We start from the raw sequence: 15,657 nt of genomic DNA on the forward strand, positions 1-15,657 counted from the left end.
CTAAGCCTCCTGCCCCTCCATCCTCGCACGAGGAGACACACGCCCCAGACTGCCTAACTGGCCCCTGGGACTATGGGCCCCCATGTTAACTTCTGAGATTGGAGTCACTAGCATCTAACCAGCTGGTGGGATGCATCCTGGCCTCGGGACAGGTACATGGCGGCCCACCTGCCCTGCAAGATGTGAATACGGGGCCTGCCGGGCTCATGGCAGCTACCCTGTCTTCGCAGTTCCCAGCCTCACCTGCTCACTGTCACATTCAGGGTCCTCCTGACCCTGCCCTCACCTCCCCATCCCTGTTCAGAGACTTTGGGGTCCTGCAGCTCAGAGCCCGCTCCCCACCCTGGCCCGCCATCATCTGTGGCATGTACTCCCGACACCCACCTTTCCTCTCCTCCTCCTCACTGGGGAACAAGGAGGCCAGGCTGTCTCGGCGAGGCGGGGACTCAGACTGCTGCAGGGACAGGAAAGTGGGGGGCCGGGGGAGTGGGGGCTTGTTTCAGAGACTGGAGCCCTGCATCTATCTCGGGGTTTGAGGGAGGTGGTGATCATGAGTGTCAGGGGCCCCCTGGGGGACTGGCGAGGCCCGGGGGCTTCGGGGAGCAGCTAGTGGGGGCGTCTGCGGAAGTTCTGGTGGGTCTGGGGGCTCTGTGGAGGGTTGGGGGACTGGGATTCTAAGGAGGGTCTGGGAAACTGTGGGGCTCTGTGAAGGGCCCAGCACCCCCACCTTGCCCTGCCCGTGGCACCTGGGTCTCTGTGGGCGGGTCGTACTGTCGCAGCTGCCCCAGGAACTCCAGGTGGCGCTTTTCCTCCTCCAACTGGGCCACGGCCTCCTCGCTGGCCCGAAGCCGCCGCTGTGTCTCCTCCAGTTCCTCCCGCAGCCACACGTTCTCCTGGGCCAGCCGCCGGGCCTGCGAGCGCAGCCGCTGCTTCTCTGCCTCCAGTGCACCCACGTGTGCCGACAAGGCCAGCAGCACCTGCCCAGGGTGGGGACCCCAAGTCGAGGTTGGTTCCTACCCTGCCAGACAGCCTCTGACCCAGCCCAGACCTCGAATCAGGCCGCTGTACCCCACTACTATGCACGACACCCCCAGATTCTGCAGAGACTCCACCAGCGTGGCTCCAGTGCCCTCAGAGGCTCTAAGCAGCCCCTCTAATTTCACCCCCGAAGTTGCCCTAGGACCCACAGTTTACTGAAGAATGCCATCTGGTTCAGGGGTCCCTGTCACATACAAGGACCCCCTAGAACTGCCAAGGGACTCCATCTCTGGCCTGGAGCCTCACCTTCCCAGGCCTCGTTCCCCTAGGCTTCCGCCTGTCCCAGATGTGCCTTTCTGCCATACTTTTTTTTGCTGTTTTTTGAAACAGTCTCTGTCACCCAGACTGGAGTGGAATGGCACGATCTCCACTCACTGCAACCTCCACCTCCCAGTTTCAAGTGATTCTCATGCCTCAGCCCCCCGAGTAGCTGGGATTACAGGAGCCCTCATGCCCAGCTCATTTTTGTATTTTTAGTAGAGATGGGGTTTTGCCATGTTGGTCAGGCTGGTCTTGAACTCCTGACCTTCAAGTGATCTGCCCACCTCAGCCTCCCAAAGTGTGCCCCTCAGCAATAGTGAACCCCTCTCCCAGTCCCCTGCATACCTGTCCCCCTCATATCTGGCCCTCCCTCCGCCCTCAGTTTCTCCTCTCCCAGTTCCCCACCTGGCCCCCTCATACCTGGGCCTCGCCCAGCCCCAGCTCGATGGCCTCCAGCGAGTGGCTCACCACCTGCTGCTTTTCCTCCAGCATCTCCAAGCCAGTCGCTGGGCCCTGTCCCGCCAGGGCCTCTGCCAGGTGCCCAGCCAGGCCACGGTGCTCTGCCCGCAGCGCCTCCAGCCCCTGGACCACTTGCCGCGTCTGCCGTACCAGCTCCTCAGGGCTCAGGCGCTCTGGGCCCAGCCCCGCAATTCCAGGAGCCGCCACCTGCACAGACATTGCTGCTCCTGGGGTGCAATGGTGAGGGGTTTGGGAAATCATTGCCCAGGCCAGTCAGTTGGCCCCCACCCTCTATTCCCATAATGGCCATCAGGACCCCTAACTTCTCCCCACCTTGGCTCTTCCCTGCTCCACCCATCCTGGCCAGCCCTCTGCCTCCACACCGTCTCCATCCCAGTCTCCACACCCATCCCAGCCAGCTCTCATCTGGAACAGTCTGGTCTACCTTCGTCTGTCCTCCCAACCCAGGGTTCTGCCCGGAGGACAGTTCCCAAATCCTATGTGTAATTAACCAAGAGAGGGCAAACAGCTAGCCTGGGGTCCCCCGTTTGCTCTCAGCTCACCTGGCCAGCCTTCCCCACCCCAAGGCCCCTGGATCCCCTGGCCCAGAGCTCCCGACCTGGGACCAGAGGCACCCTCCTCTGCCAGACGAGTGGGGCGGGGCGTGTGGAGGCGGCAGCCTCTGCGTGAGCTCATTCTTAGGGTGTTTTTGTTGGGAACCAGTCAGACCACTGGGGGTGGGTGGGGTGGGAGGAGAGGGCTGAGGGGCCGGGGCCAGGGCCAGGGCCAGGGCCCGCGGAGGGCCAGGGCCAGGGCCCGCGGAAGCCCAGGAGGCCTCTAGGCTGGGGGGAGTGAGGACGGGGCCATGTGTCGGCTCCCAGGCAGCAGATGGACCCTGGGGGAACAGGGGCTCTGCCCTCCTCCAACAGACAGGCTCAGCCAGCCCAGGGCCTGTCGGGACACACGTGTGATAGGTGTGGTCCAGGGATGTCACACTGGCCATGTGACAGCTGAGAGTCTGAAGCCCAGCTCATAGTGGGCGGGGGCCCCCCCCATGGGACTTCATGTGGTTGTATGTGGGTGACAAAGTCACAGAAACTTAGCTGGTGGTGACCCTGGGGTCCTCACAGACACACAAACACACTCCTCAGAAACACACCTCACACACCCGCACCCTCCCTTCTTAAAGACACAATGCAACATACACAGTTTCCTCTCCAAAATACAATTTGACACACACACGCACTCTCCCTTCTCTCCAATACAACATGGGGCCAGGTGTAGCGGCTCACGCCTGGAATCCCAGCACTTTGGGAGGCCGAGGCAGGCAGATGACTTGAGGCCGGGAGTTTGAGACTAGCCTGGCCAACATGGTGAAACCCCGTCTCTACTAAAAATACAAAAAAAAAAAAAAAAAAAAAAATTAACCGAGGTGGTGGCACATGCCTGTAGTCCCAGCTACTTGGGAGGCTGAGGCAGAAGAATTGCTTGAACCCGGGAGGCGGAGGTTGCAGTAAGCCAAGGTCATGCCACTGCAATCCAGCCTGGGCGACAGAGTGAGACTCCATTAAAAAACCCACGATACACACACGCACCCTCCCAGAAATACAGTGACACATACACACACACTTCCTCATTAGAAACACAATAATGTAGCCAGGCCTTTGATGGCTCAAGCCTGTAATCCAGCAGCACTTTGGGAGGCCGAGACAGGCAGATCCACGAGGTCAGGAGGTCAGAGACCATCCTGACAGGTAGAACCCCGTCTCTACTAAAAATACAAAAACCCAAGCTGAAGTGAGGTGGCAGGCAGCCTGTAGTCCCAGCTACTCAGAGGAAGGAGCTGAGACAGGAGAATGTCATGAACCCAGGGAGGCCAGAGCTTGCTGCAGTGAGCTGAGATCCGGCTGCCTCCAGCCTCCTAGGCGACAGGCGAGACTCCCGTCTCAAAAAAAACACAATGTAAGGTGGCCAGGTCGCGGTGGCTCCACCCGATACTCCCAGCACTTTGGGATTTTGGCTGAGGCAGGAGGATCAGCTAGGCCAAAGAGTTCAAGACCAACCTAGGAGAGTAGGACCCGTCTCTATCAAAATAAAAATAAATTAGCGGGTGTGAGGTGGTGGTGTTCCTGGGAGGCTGAGGTGGGAAAGGATGCAGACAGGGGAGGTTGAAGGTGCAGTGAGCCATGATGGTGCCACCACCTCAGCCTGGAAGTGAGTAAAGACCCAGTCTAGAAAAAAGGAAAGGAAAGGGAGGGGAAGGGGAAAGGGAAAAGGAAAGGAAAGAAAGGAAAAGACAACAAAATATACATTCACCTCTTAGCAATAGCTGCTCGCGTACTCTTCTGTAAATATACAACTCAATACAAACACCATTTCCTTAAATACAACCTAGGCGGGAGGCGGTGGCAAGCCTGTAATCCCAGCACTTTGGGGAGGCCGAGGCAGGTGGATCAAGTCAGGAGGTCAGAGACCATCCTAGCTAACAGTGAAACCCGTCTCTACTAAAAATACAAAACTAGCCCGAGGAGGCTGAGGTGGCGAGAGCCTGTAGTCAGCTACTTTCGGGAGGGGCTGAGGCAGAGGAATGCAAAACAAACCGAGGCGGGCTTTGCAGTGAAGAGCTGAGGATCAAGCCACTGCACACTCCAACCCTGGGCGACAGAGCTGAGACTCCCGTCTCAAAAATACAACCTAAGACAACACACCGACTTAGGCGCACACATACACTATTCTTTCAAAAACAATCTGTACACACTCCCCTTTTGCAAATCCCACCTAACACACAGGTATATTCTCTTAGAAATAAAAGCCAAGCCCGGGCACAGTGGCTCATGCCTGTGATCCCAGCACTTTGGGAGGCCGAGGTGGGTGGATCAGTTGAGGTCAGGAGTTTGAGACCAGCCTGGCCAACATGGTGAAACCCCGGCTCTACTAAAAATACAAAAGTAGCCAGGCGTGGTGGTATGCGTCTGTAGTCCCAGCTACTCAGGAGGCTGAGGCACGAGAATCGCTTGAACCCAAGAGGCAGAGGTTGCAGTGAGCCAAGATCACACCACCACGCTCCAGTCTGGGCGACAGAGCGAGACTCCGTCTCAAAAAAAAAAAAAAGCCAACCCACGCAGAAACTAACTCTGTCTCTCCCACTCCCCAAATCACTCACATTCAGACCATCTCCTTGCACTTGACCGTGACACTCATTGTCCCCCGAACTCACACAGCCCAACTCCCCACAATGTGCCCAACGCACCTCCAGATGCACACACTCCCAGGATTCACTGTGGATCCCTCACCAGTTTCCCCACTTCCTCTTCCTCCCCCTCCACGCCTGGCCAGCAGGGACTCCCACACCTACACGCCATGCACTCATGAATACTTGCATTCAGTAGGAACAGAGAGCTGTGAATATGCGTAGAGGGATGCTACATTCTCACACTCTTCACTCAAGCCACTGCATCTACCATAAGGAGCCCAGCGGTTTCTGCACAGGTTGCACACGCACGATCACATAAAGGGTCCTGTACATTTTGTGCACCACAGACTTGATCATTTTTTTAAAAACTAAACTATGCCTAGCTCATTTTTGTTTTTTTTGTAGAGACGGGGTATCACCATATTTCCCAGGCTAGTCTAGGACTCCTGGGTTCAAGCAATCCCCTCACTTCAGCCTTCCAAAGTGTTGAGATTACAGGTATGAGCCACTGCACCCGGCCAATCTCTATGTGCATGTGTATGTCACACCATACCTAGTCTCACACCTCACTCACAAACATCATAAATGGTTGAACTCACAACCACACAGGCTCATCAAGAGTCATCCTGACAACCACAACCATTCTTCACACAATTTTGCCGATGTAACAACCTCCCTCCATAACCTCAGACACAGCCTTACACACACCACTCCACAGCCAGATAGACAACCACAGCCATCCAGCACTCGGGCTGTGTCCCAGACACATAGCAGCTCCCATCCTCACACAGAGCCCTGGGTGCAAAACCGCACAGCTGATAATCATAGGCACAGTCCCACACACCGATCCCTGGTGCTGACCCCCTTTTCCATCCGGTCATCTGCTCAGAGGAGCACCCCACCTAAATGTCCGCATCTCCACTCCCATCTCCCACACTACCAGCCCCACAACAAACTCTCCATTGCACACCACTGCCAGCCACGGCATCAATGCAGGTCACACACCCTCCAGTTCCTCTCTACACACACACACACAGCTTTACACACCTCCACACCTCACTCATCCAACCCCAAGGTTCCACACACACCGTCCCATGAAACAGTCCCGCTTCTGGACACAGTTCCGCCCACCCCACACACCATCAGTGACAATCAAAAGTCAATCATAGTCACCTATCACTGATCCAGTGCCACACACTGTCCACCACACACACCAACAGGCAGAAAGACAACCACAGCTGCACAACCCCTTGGTCAACATTCACACCTAATCCTACAACCAGTTCCACTCCCTGCCATAAACACAGCCACACACACAGCCACACACATGCACATCAGGCCAAGCAGAAAGTTGACTACAGTCGCACTCGTTCTTGGTCATAGACATAAAGTGCTATTGACAATCCGATTCTACACACACACCATTCCCGTCAGAGGTCGCCCACATTTTCACATTGCTGAAGGTGTCACATCGCACACACAGTCGCATCACAGGGTTACACGGAGGACAGTCGCTTTCACCCTCATACCCACAGCCTGACACACTCTCTTGCACACACACAAAGCCTGACACACACACAGGCAGGCAGGAGGCTCCCATCGTGGCCCAGCCCCGCAAACCGCACCACCTTACCCTGGCCGGCCCAGCCCCGCGCACCAGGCTCACCCGCCGTCACAAGGGCCCCCTCCTCCCTCCGTCCCTCCCCCTAGGCCCCGCCCCATCCTCGCTGTTTACCTGCGCTGGGGTGGGGGGCGCGCGGCCCCAGCCAGGCCTCCAGACCCCGGAGAGCCCCAGGACGGGGCAGGGGGCATCTGGGAGCCCCAAGGCCCTTCCCCGTCGCAGGACAAGCGGGCCCAGGGTTGCTCCAGGCCCCATCCTCACCCTTCGCTCCCGCCCCCCATCATCGCGGCTCTCCGAGAGTCCCGCGCCCCACTCCTGGCGCCCACCTGACCGCGGGCGGCTCCAGGCCCCGCTTCGCCCCACTGCGCTCGGTCGAGTCCCGCAGGCCGGGCACGCCCCGCCGCTCCCGCTGCGCCGGGCGTCTGGGACCGCGGGCGGCTCCTCCGAGAGGCGGGGCTGCTGGGAGCCATGCCCCCGCAGGTGAGCCGGCCACGCCCCCCGCCCGCGGGAAGTTCAGCCTCGTGGCTCCGGCCCCGCGGGAATGGCAGAACTTTGCACGCGGAGCGGGTAACCTCCAGAGCACCTCGAATCAGGGTGATTGCAGCGCAGGGGCCTTGGCGAAGCTAAAACCTTGGAACGTTAGATCCCAGACCGGTGGCTTTCTTGCAGTGCCTGCCGCGGAGCCTTTTCCTTGTTTGCGTCGCCTGCTTCTATCTCTCCTCCCACAGATCTCATTGTCTTTAGGTCTCTTCTCAAAGGCCACCTCCTCCAGCAGGCCTTCCCTGATTGCCCCCTTCTAAATGGCACCCTTCCACCAAAACATTACATACTCCTCCTGATTTTGTTCACAAAACTTTTCAGGGCCTAAAATTTTTTTATTTATTGAGAGGGAGTCTCGCTCTGTCACCCAGGCTGGAGTGCAGTGGTGCGATCTTGGCTCACTGCAACCTCCGCCTCCCAAGTTCAAGCGATTCTCCCATCTCAGCCAGCTGAGTAGCTGGGACTACAGTTGTCCACCACCACGCCCGGCTACTTTTTATATTTTTAGTAGAGATGGGGTTTCGCCATGTCGGCCCAGGTTCGTCTCGAAATCCTGACCTCAAGTGATCCTCCCGCCTCGGCCTCCCAAAGTGCTGGGATTACAGGTGTGAGCCACCGCCCCCGGCCCCTAAAGTTATTTTATATAATATATATCACATCATTATGTTATATAATACACATTACGTTATTGGTAAGAGAATGTGATATCTAAGAATTGGGCTTCGGGTTCAAATCTGATTCTGGCACTCACTTGCTGTGCAGGCCTTGGGCGAGTAACTTAACCTCTCTGTGCCTCAGTTTCCCTAGTCAATAAAATGGAAATAGTCTAAGGCTTTGAGAATTGAATGTTAACTAATACAGGGACAGTACTTTTTTTTTTTTTTTTTTTTTTTGAGACACAGTCTTGCTCTGTCGCCCAGGCTGGAGTACAATGGCGCTATCTTGGCTCACTGCAACCTCCGCCTCCCGGGTTCAAGTCATTCTCCTGTTTCAGCCTCCCGAGTAGCTGGGATTATAGGCACCCACCATCATGCCCAGCTAATTTTTGTATTTTTAGTAGAGACTCGGTTTCACCATGTTAGCCAGGCTGATCGTGAACTCCTGATCTTAGGTGATGCGCCCACCTCGGCCTCCCAAAGTGGTGGAATTACAGGCGTGAGCCACCGCGCCCAGCCAGGACAGTACTTTTATCAGGGCCTCGCACATAGAAAGTACTTAGTAAATACTTGCTACTGACTGTATATTTATACTCTAGAATGTCAGCTCTGAGGGCAGGGCTCTATATTGTCACCACTGTATCTTCAGCAAGAGCCTGGTGCAAAGTTGGTGCTCAGTAAATTGTGACTGAATGAAGGAATCAAGTCCTAGAATAGTAAACTGGCCAAAGCTGGATGGACATGATTCTAATATAACTTGAGGACGGCACAGTGGCTCACACCTGTAATCCCTGCACTTTGGGAGGCTGAGGCTGGTGGATCACTTGAAGTCAGGAGTTCGAGACCAGCCTGACCAACATGGTGAAACCATCTCTACTAAAAATACAAAATTAGCTGGCCGTGGTAGCACACGCCTGTAATCCCAGCTACTTGGGAGGCTGAGGCAGGCGAATCGCTTGAACCCCACAAGCGGAGGTTGCAGTGAGCCGAGATCACGCCATTGCACTCCAGCCTGGGCAACAAAAGCGAAACTCCATCTCAAAAATACATACATACATACATACATACATACATACATACATACATACATACATATTTGGTTCGATGCGCGCTGTACCCTGGTCACTGCACTATGGGATGCCTCCAGCAGAGGGCGCTGCTGGTCCGTAGACCAAACGCCAGACTCCGCACAGATTCGCACTCGCTGGGAATTGCAGCCATCGTGCCCCCTACTTCCCTATTGTCTGAGCCCCAGTGCTGATACTTCCTCCTCCAGGAAGCCCTTTCTTACATCCCAGGTTTCCAGCCTTTTAGGCTCCCATGTCCAGCCCTGTCAACTCTGGGTCATCAGTGTTGGGGTACAGGCCCGTCCCATATTAGACTATGAGCCCCAAGAAGGGAGGAGGCGGCCAGGGGCCATGTCAGTCTCCACTGTGTCCCCAGTGCCACCCAGCACAGGTCCAACACAGACAAGGCATTTGGGAGAATGGGTGCTGATTGAATCACGGAAATAAAAATTCGAACTCATATCCTAACTAATCCAGCTTTTTTTTTTTTTTTTTTTTTTTTTAAGGCAGAGTCTCGCTTTATTGTCCTGTGGCACAATCTTGGCTCACTGTGTAACCTCTGCCTCCTAGGTTCAAGCGATTCTCCCACCCCAGCCTGCCGAGTAGCTGGGATTACAAGCACCCGCCATCATGCCTGGCTAATTTTTGTATTTTTGTAGAGATGGGGTTACCCCATGTTAGCCAGGCTGGTCTTGAACTCTTGACCTCAGGTGATCCACCCACTTCAACCTCCCAGAGTGCTGGGATTCCAGGCGTGAGCCACCACACCCGGCCTACTCCAGCTTTTTTTAAAGACAGGCGTCACTCTGTCACCCAGGCTGGAGTACAGTGGCAAAATCATAGCTCACTGCAGCCTCGATTTCCTGGGTTCAAGCAATGCTCCCTCCTCAGCCTCCCAAGTCCCAGGTAGCTGGGACTACAAATGCACCACCATGCCCAGCTAACTTTTGTTATTTTTGGTAAAGATGGGGGTGGGGGGGTCTCCCTTTGTTGCCCAGGCTGGTCTTGAACTTTTGACCTCAAGCGATCCTCCTGCCTTGGCCTCCCAAAGTCCGGGGATTACAGGCATGAGCCACTGCGCCAAGCTCCAGCTCGCTCTTTCCTTCCTTCTTTTCTTTCTCTTTCTTCTTTTCTTTTTCTTTCTTTTTTTTTTTTTTTAAGACAGCATCTCGCCAGGCACGGTGGCTCATGCCTGTAATCCCAGCACTTTGAGAGACCGAGGCGGGTGGATCACCTGAGGTCAGGAGTTCGAGACCAGCCTGACCCATATGATGAAACTCTATCTCTACTTAAAATACAAAAATTAGCCAAGCATGGTGGCATGCGCCTGTAATCCCAGCTCATCAGGAGGCTGAGACAGAAGAATCTCTTGAACCGGGGAGGCAGAGGTTGCACTGAGCTGAGATCGCACCATTGCACTCCAACCTGGGCAACAAGAGTGAAACCTCCGTCTCAAAAAAAAAAAAAAAAAAGACAGCATTTCTCTCTCTCTCTGTGTCAGCCAGGCTGGATTGCAATGGCGTGATTTTGGCTCACTGAAACCTCCATCTCCCAGGTTCAAGAAATTCTCCTGCCTCAGCCTCCAGAGTAGCTTACAGGGATTACAGGTGTGTGCCACCAAGCCCAGCTAATTTTTGTATTTTTAGTAGAGACAGGGTTTCGCCATGTTGGCCAGGCTGGTCTCGAACTCCTGACCTCAGGTGATCCACCCGCCTCAGCCTCCCGAAGTGCTAGCTCCAGCTATTTCTACAGCACAGGATTGAGGGGCAGCAAAGCCCTTCCCCCTGCCCCCCCATTTTTTGGCCTCAGGACACTGGACATTGGATCTGGATCTGCCACACGCTTACCACAAGGCAGTGCAGGGACTGGAGCCAGGCAGCCCAGGTATGAATCTCAGCTGGGTAATTTGCTAGCTGTGTGACCCTCTGAGCCAAGAAGCAACCTCTCTGGACCTCAGATTTCTGGTCTGTCAAACGGGACTCACAGGGTACCCTATTTTGAGGCTGTGGTGAGGATTAATGTATAATCCCTCAGAAAAAGCTTAGAACAGGGTAGCACCCGGTAAATACTATGCGTGTTGGGGGAGGGCAGGGGATGAAGGCCAGGAGGGAGCCAGGCAGATCCAAGTTTAAATCCTGGCCCTGCCATTTCTGTTCCATGTAAACTGGGGGAACAATGATCTCTGGCTGAGCCTCTGTTTCCTCATCTGTAAAACAGGGATGATCACACTCATCACACAGCGTTGCGGTGAGGATTAAATGAGATAAAGATTGAAAGAAGAAGAAAGTGTTAACTAAGGATAAACCTTTCCTGTTTTTTGTTTTGTTTTGTGTGTGTGTTTTTTTTTTTTTTGAGATGGAGTCTTGCTCTTTCGCCCCATCTGGAATGCAGTAGTGTGATCTCGGCTCACTGCAACCTCTGCCTCCCAGGTTCAAACGATTCTCCTGCCTCAGCCTCCCGAGTAGCTGGGACTACAGGTGTGTGCCACCACACCCAGCTAATTTTTTATATTTTTAATAGAGATAGGGTTTCACCGTGTTAGCCAGGATGGGCCTGATCTCCTGACCTTGTGATCCGCCTGCCTTGGCCTCCCAAAGTGCCACCGCACCTGGCCAGGAAAACCTTCCTTTAGGCCAGCCCTGTTCCAAGTACTTTTGCACTACACCAACGACAGCTGATGTTTGAGTTCTTACCCCAGAATGGCCCTATACCAACTCCTATATGCAAATTGTTAATACTCACACCAGCTGCCATGATTTGCTCCATTCCACAGGTGAAAAAAAAATGAGGCACAGAGAGGCTGAATAACTTATCTAAGGTCACACAGCCAAGGAGTAGCAGAGCCCCAGAATCTTTCTAGCCGACCCCTCAAGGTAGGCAATATTACCAGCCCCACCTAAAAATGAGGGAACTGGCTGGATGTGGTGACTCATACCTGTAATTCCAGTGCTTCAGGAGGCCGAGGCAGGAGGATTACTTGAGCCTAGAAGTTTGAGACCAACTTGGGCAACATAGGGCAAACCTGTCTCTACAAAAAAAAAAAAAAAATTATTTTATTTGTTTATTTATTTATTTATTTTGAGATGGAGTCTTACTCTGTTGCCCAGGCTGGAGTGCAGTGGTGTAATCTTGGCTCACTGTAACCTCCGTGTCCTGAGTTAAAGCAATTCTCCTGCCTCAGCCTCCTGAGTAGCTAGGATTACAGGAAGCACACCTGGCTAATTTTTTTGGATTTTTAGTAGACACGGGGTTTCACCATGTTGGCCAGGCTGGTCTCAAACTCCTGACCTCAGGTGATCCGCCGGCCTTGGCCTCCCAAAGTGCTGGGACTACAGGCATGAGCCACCGCGCCTGACAAAAAAAAAAAAAATTTTAAATTAGCCACACATGATGTTTCACACGTGGTCTCAGCTACTCAGGAGGCTGAAGCAGAGGGACTGCTTGAGCCCAGGAGTCTGAGGCTACAGTGAGCTATGATCATACCAAAGCACTCCAGCCTGGGTGGCAGAGTGAGCGCCTGTCTCAAAAAAACAAAAAACAAAAAACAAACAAAAAAAACCCTGAGGCTCAGAGAGGAGAAACTGCTTGCATATCCAATATGGCATTCAACAAATACTCCATCCTATCCCTTAAGGCCTTAGTTTTCCATGTCAGGAAAATGGGTACATAGGGCAGGAGCTTTTCTATTTCACCTTCTGGCCATAATTTTTTAATTTAAAAAATAATGGCCAGGAGTAATGGCTCACACATGTCATCCCAGCACTTTGGGAGGCTGAGGCAGGTGGATCACTTGAGGTCAGGAGTTTGAGACCAGCCCGGCCAACATGGTGAAATCCCATCTCTACTAAAAACACACACAAAAAATTAGCCAGGCATGGTGGCACGTGCTAGTAGTCCCAGCTACTCAGGAGGCTGAGGCAGAATCACTTGAACTCGGGAGACGGAGGTTCCAGTGAGCTGAGATTGCACCACTCCACTCCAGCTTGGGCGACAGAATGAGACTCCATCTCAAAAAAAAAAAAAAAAAAAAAAAAGAAAAAACATTCATAGAGAATAAAAGACTGCAGAGTGAAAGTAGGCGTTATCTCACCCTGATCCCCGAACTCCCTTCCCGCAAGCAAACCTGATGACCATTTCCAATATCCTTCCAGAAATATTCCATGAATATGGATCGTGTGTGGATGTACCAGTGTGTGGGCCCATTTAAGAAAAGCACACCTGCCAGGCGCGGTGGCTCACGCCTGTAATCCCAGCACTTTGGGAGGCCGAGGCGGGCAGATCACAAGGTCAGGAGATCAAGACCACAGTGAAACCCTGTCTCTACTAAAAGTAGAAGAAAAAAAAAAATTAGCCGGGCGTGGCGGCGGGCGCCTGTAGTCCCAGCTACTCGGGAGGCTGAGGCAGGAGAATGGCGGGAACCCGGGAAGCGGAGCTTGCCGTGAGCCGAGATCACACTACTGCACTCCAGCCTGGGCGACAGAGCGAGACTCTGTCTCAAAAAAAAAAAAAAGAAAAGAAAAGCACACCTGATATAATCCTTACCTGTGGAGGAGGACAAAATGACAGGCCTTGACTTTGGGTGTGGCCATGTGACTTGCTTTGGTCAATAGCAGAGGGGCATAAGTGACAGTCGTGTCAGTTTTGAGCTTAGGCCTCAAGAGACCCTGAACATTTCTTTCTGCATCTCAGCATGGCCATGAGAAGGGCTTCCCCTGAGAGGTTCCTCTCCCCTCAGCCTGCGCTCCACAAGGTTCCCATATGAAGCAGAGCTTCCCATCTGAGCCCAGCCCTCATTGGCCAACACTCAGCCAACCGCATATCCATTTTAGAGCTATTGACCAGGCATGGTGGCTCACACCTGTAATCCCAGCACTTTGAGAGGCCAAGGCAGGAGGATTGCTTGAGACCAGGAGTTTGAGACCAGCCTGGGCAATATAGCAAGATCCCCATCTCTACCAAAAAAAAAAAAAAAAAAGTTAAAATGAGCCAAGTGTGGTGGCGCACACCTGTAGTTCTAGCTACTTGGGAGACTGAGGTGGGAGCCCCAGAGGTCAAGGCTGCAGTGAGCTATGATGGCACCACTGAATTCCAGCCTGGGTGAAAAAGAGTGGGGCAAGAGGTGAGAACCTATCTCCAAAATAAAAATATACCAAAATAAAATGTAAAAAACCATAAACCAAAAATAAAATGTTAAAAAAACAAAAAAAGCCAGGCACAGTGACTCATTCCTGTAATCCTGGCACTTTGGGAGGTCGAGGTGGGTGGATCACCTGAGGTCAGGAGTTTGAGACCAGCCTGGCCAATATGGTGAAAATCCATCTCTACTAAAAATACAAAAAGTAGTCAGGTGTGGTGGCACATGCCTGTAATCCCAGCTACTTGGGAGGCTGAGGCTGGAGAATTGCTTGAACCGAGGAGGCGGAGGTTGCAGTGAGCTGAGATCACGTCATTGCACTCCAGCCTGGGCAACAAGGGCAAAATTCCCTCTCAAAAAAAAAAAAAATTACCTTTTTTTTTTTTTTTTCCGGTTGCGGCACCAGCTCACGTGGTGAGGGTCTCTAGTTCACGCTCGCAGCCATGTGGTCCAAGGGCCTACTGCAGTCTGTGCAGGTCTTCGGTCGCAAGAAGACAACCACAGCTGTGGTGGGCTGCAAACGCGGCAATGGCCTCATCAAGGTGAACAGGCGGCTCCTGGAGATGATGGAGCCACGCACACTACCATAGAAGCTGCTGGAGCCAGTTCTGCTTCTCGGCAAGGAGCAATTTGCTGGTGTGGACATCCACGTCCATGGGAAGGGTGGTGGTCACGTGGCCTAGATTTATGCTATCCGTCAGTCCATCTCCAAAGCCCTGGTGGCCTATTACCAGAAATATGTGGATGAGGCTTCCAAGAAGGAGATCAAAGACATCCTCATCCAGTACGACTAGAACCTGCTGGTAGCTGATCCCCGTCGCTGTGAGTCCAAAAAGTTTGGAGGCCCTGGTGCCCGTGCTCGTTACCAGAGATCCTACCGATAAGCCCATCATGACGATCAAAATTCACCTGTATAATGAAGTTTTTGAGGGATTTTAAAATTTCAAGGAAAAAAAAATTAGCTGGGTGTGGTGGTGCACACCTGTAACCCAGCTACTCCGGAGCCTGAGGCAGGAGAATCGCTTGAACCTGGGAGGTCAAGTTGCAGTGCGCCAAGATCGCCCCACCGCACTCCAGCCTGGGTCTCAGAGTGAGAGTCAAAAAAATAATAAATAAATAAATAAATAAAAGCTATTGCATTTTGGGGTACTGTGTTTCACTGAAAAGAAAAAAGAAAAAAAAAAAAAGAAGAACGAAGCAACAAAAAACAAAGCAGAGATTTATCCAAGACAATTAACAGAGTGGGAGCGGGCTTGAGCACCTCCCCAATTAGGGTTCTTTTTGAGACGGAGTCTTGCTCTGTCGCCCAGGCTGGAGTGCAGTGACACAATCTCAGCTCACTGCAACCTCTGCCTCCCGCATTCACGTGATTCTCCTACCTCAGCCTCCTGAGTAGCTGGGACTCCAAGGACGTGCACAAGCCACCAAGGATGTGCCACCAGGGACGCGCCACCACGCCCAGCTAATTATCGTACTTTTAGTAGAGACGGAGTTTCACCATGTTGGCTAGACTGATCCGAAACTCCAGATCCTGAGTGATTTGACCGCCTTGGCCTCCCAAAGTACTGGGATTACAGGTGAGCCACTGCACCAGGCCTGCCAGTTAGGGTTTTTATTAAGCTAAAAAGGACCCAGCAACACCCCTAGGTGCCCTTCAGAGGCCTCCAATTGGTTACACGCTATGAAGG

The 15,657-nt window shown here is 53.1% G+C and overlaps 1 protein-coding gene and 1 pseudogene across 3 annotated transcripts in view; one reads left to right on the forward strand and one right to left on the reverse strand.

Moving 5' to 3' along the window:
* KLC3 (kinesin light chain 3) overlaps nucleotides 1-7,019 on the reverse strand; it is a 10,563-nt gene extending 3,544 nt beyond the window's left edge. The window contains exons 1-4 of one of the 3 annotated variants that reach the window (XM_009194734.3): nucleotides 6,899-7,019; nucleotides 1,720-1,985; nucleotides 747-977; nucleotides 385-454 (exon numbers count right to left, since the gene is read on the reverse strand). In XM_009194734.3, coding sequence (XP_009192998.2) covers nucleotides 385-454; nucleotides 747-977; nucleotides 1,720-1,977 — 559 coding nt within the window. In that variant the 5' untranslated portion in view covers nucleotides 1,978-1,985; nucleotides 6,899-7,019. Of the gene's footprint in view, nucleotides 1-384; nucleotides 455-746; nucleotides 978-1,719; nucleotides 2,506-6,898 lie in introns of those variants that run through there. The other 2 variants (XM_021931194.2, XM_021931193.2) reach the window with 2 other exon arrangements.
* A 7,322-nt stretch (nucleotides 7,020-14,341) lies between these two features.
* Nucleotides 14,342-15,000, forward strand: LOC101023864 (annotated as a pseudogene).
* The last annotated feature ends 657 nt before the right edge of the window (nucleotides 15,001-15,657 follow it).

This window comes from Papio anubis, chromosome 20 (genome assembly GCF_008728515.1).
Source record: "Papio anubis isolate 15944 chromosome 20, Panubis1.0, whole genome shotgun sequence".
NCBI lineage: Eukaryota > Metazoa > Chordata > Mammalia > Primates > Cercopithecidae > Papio > Papio anubis.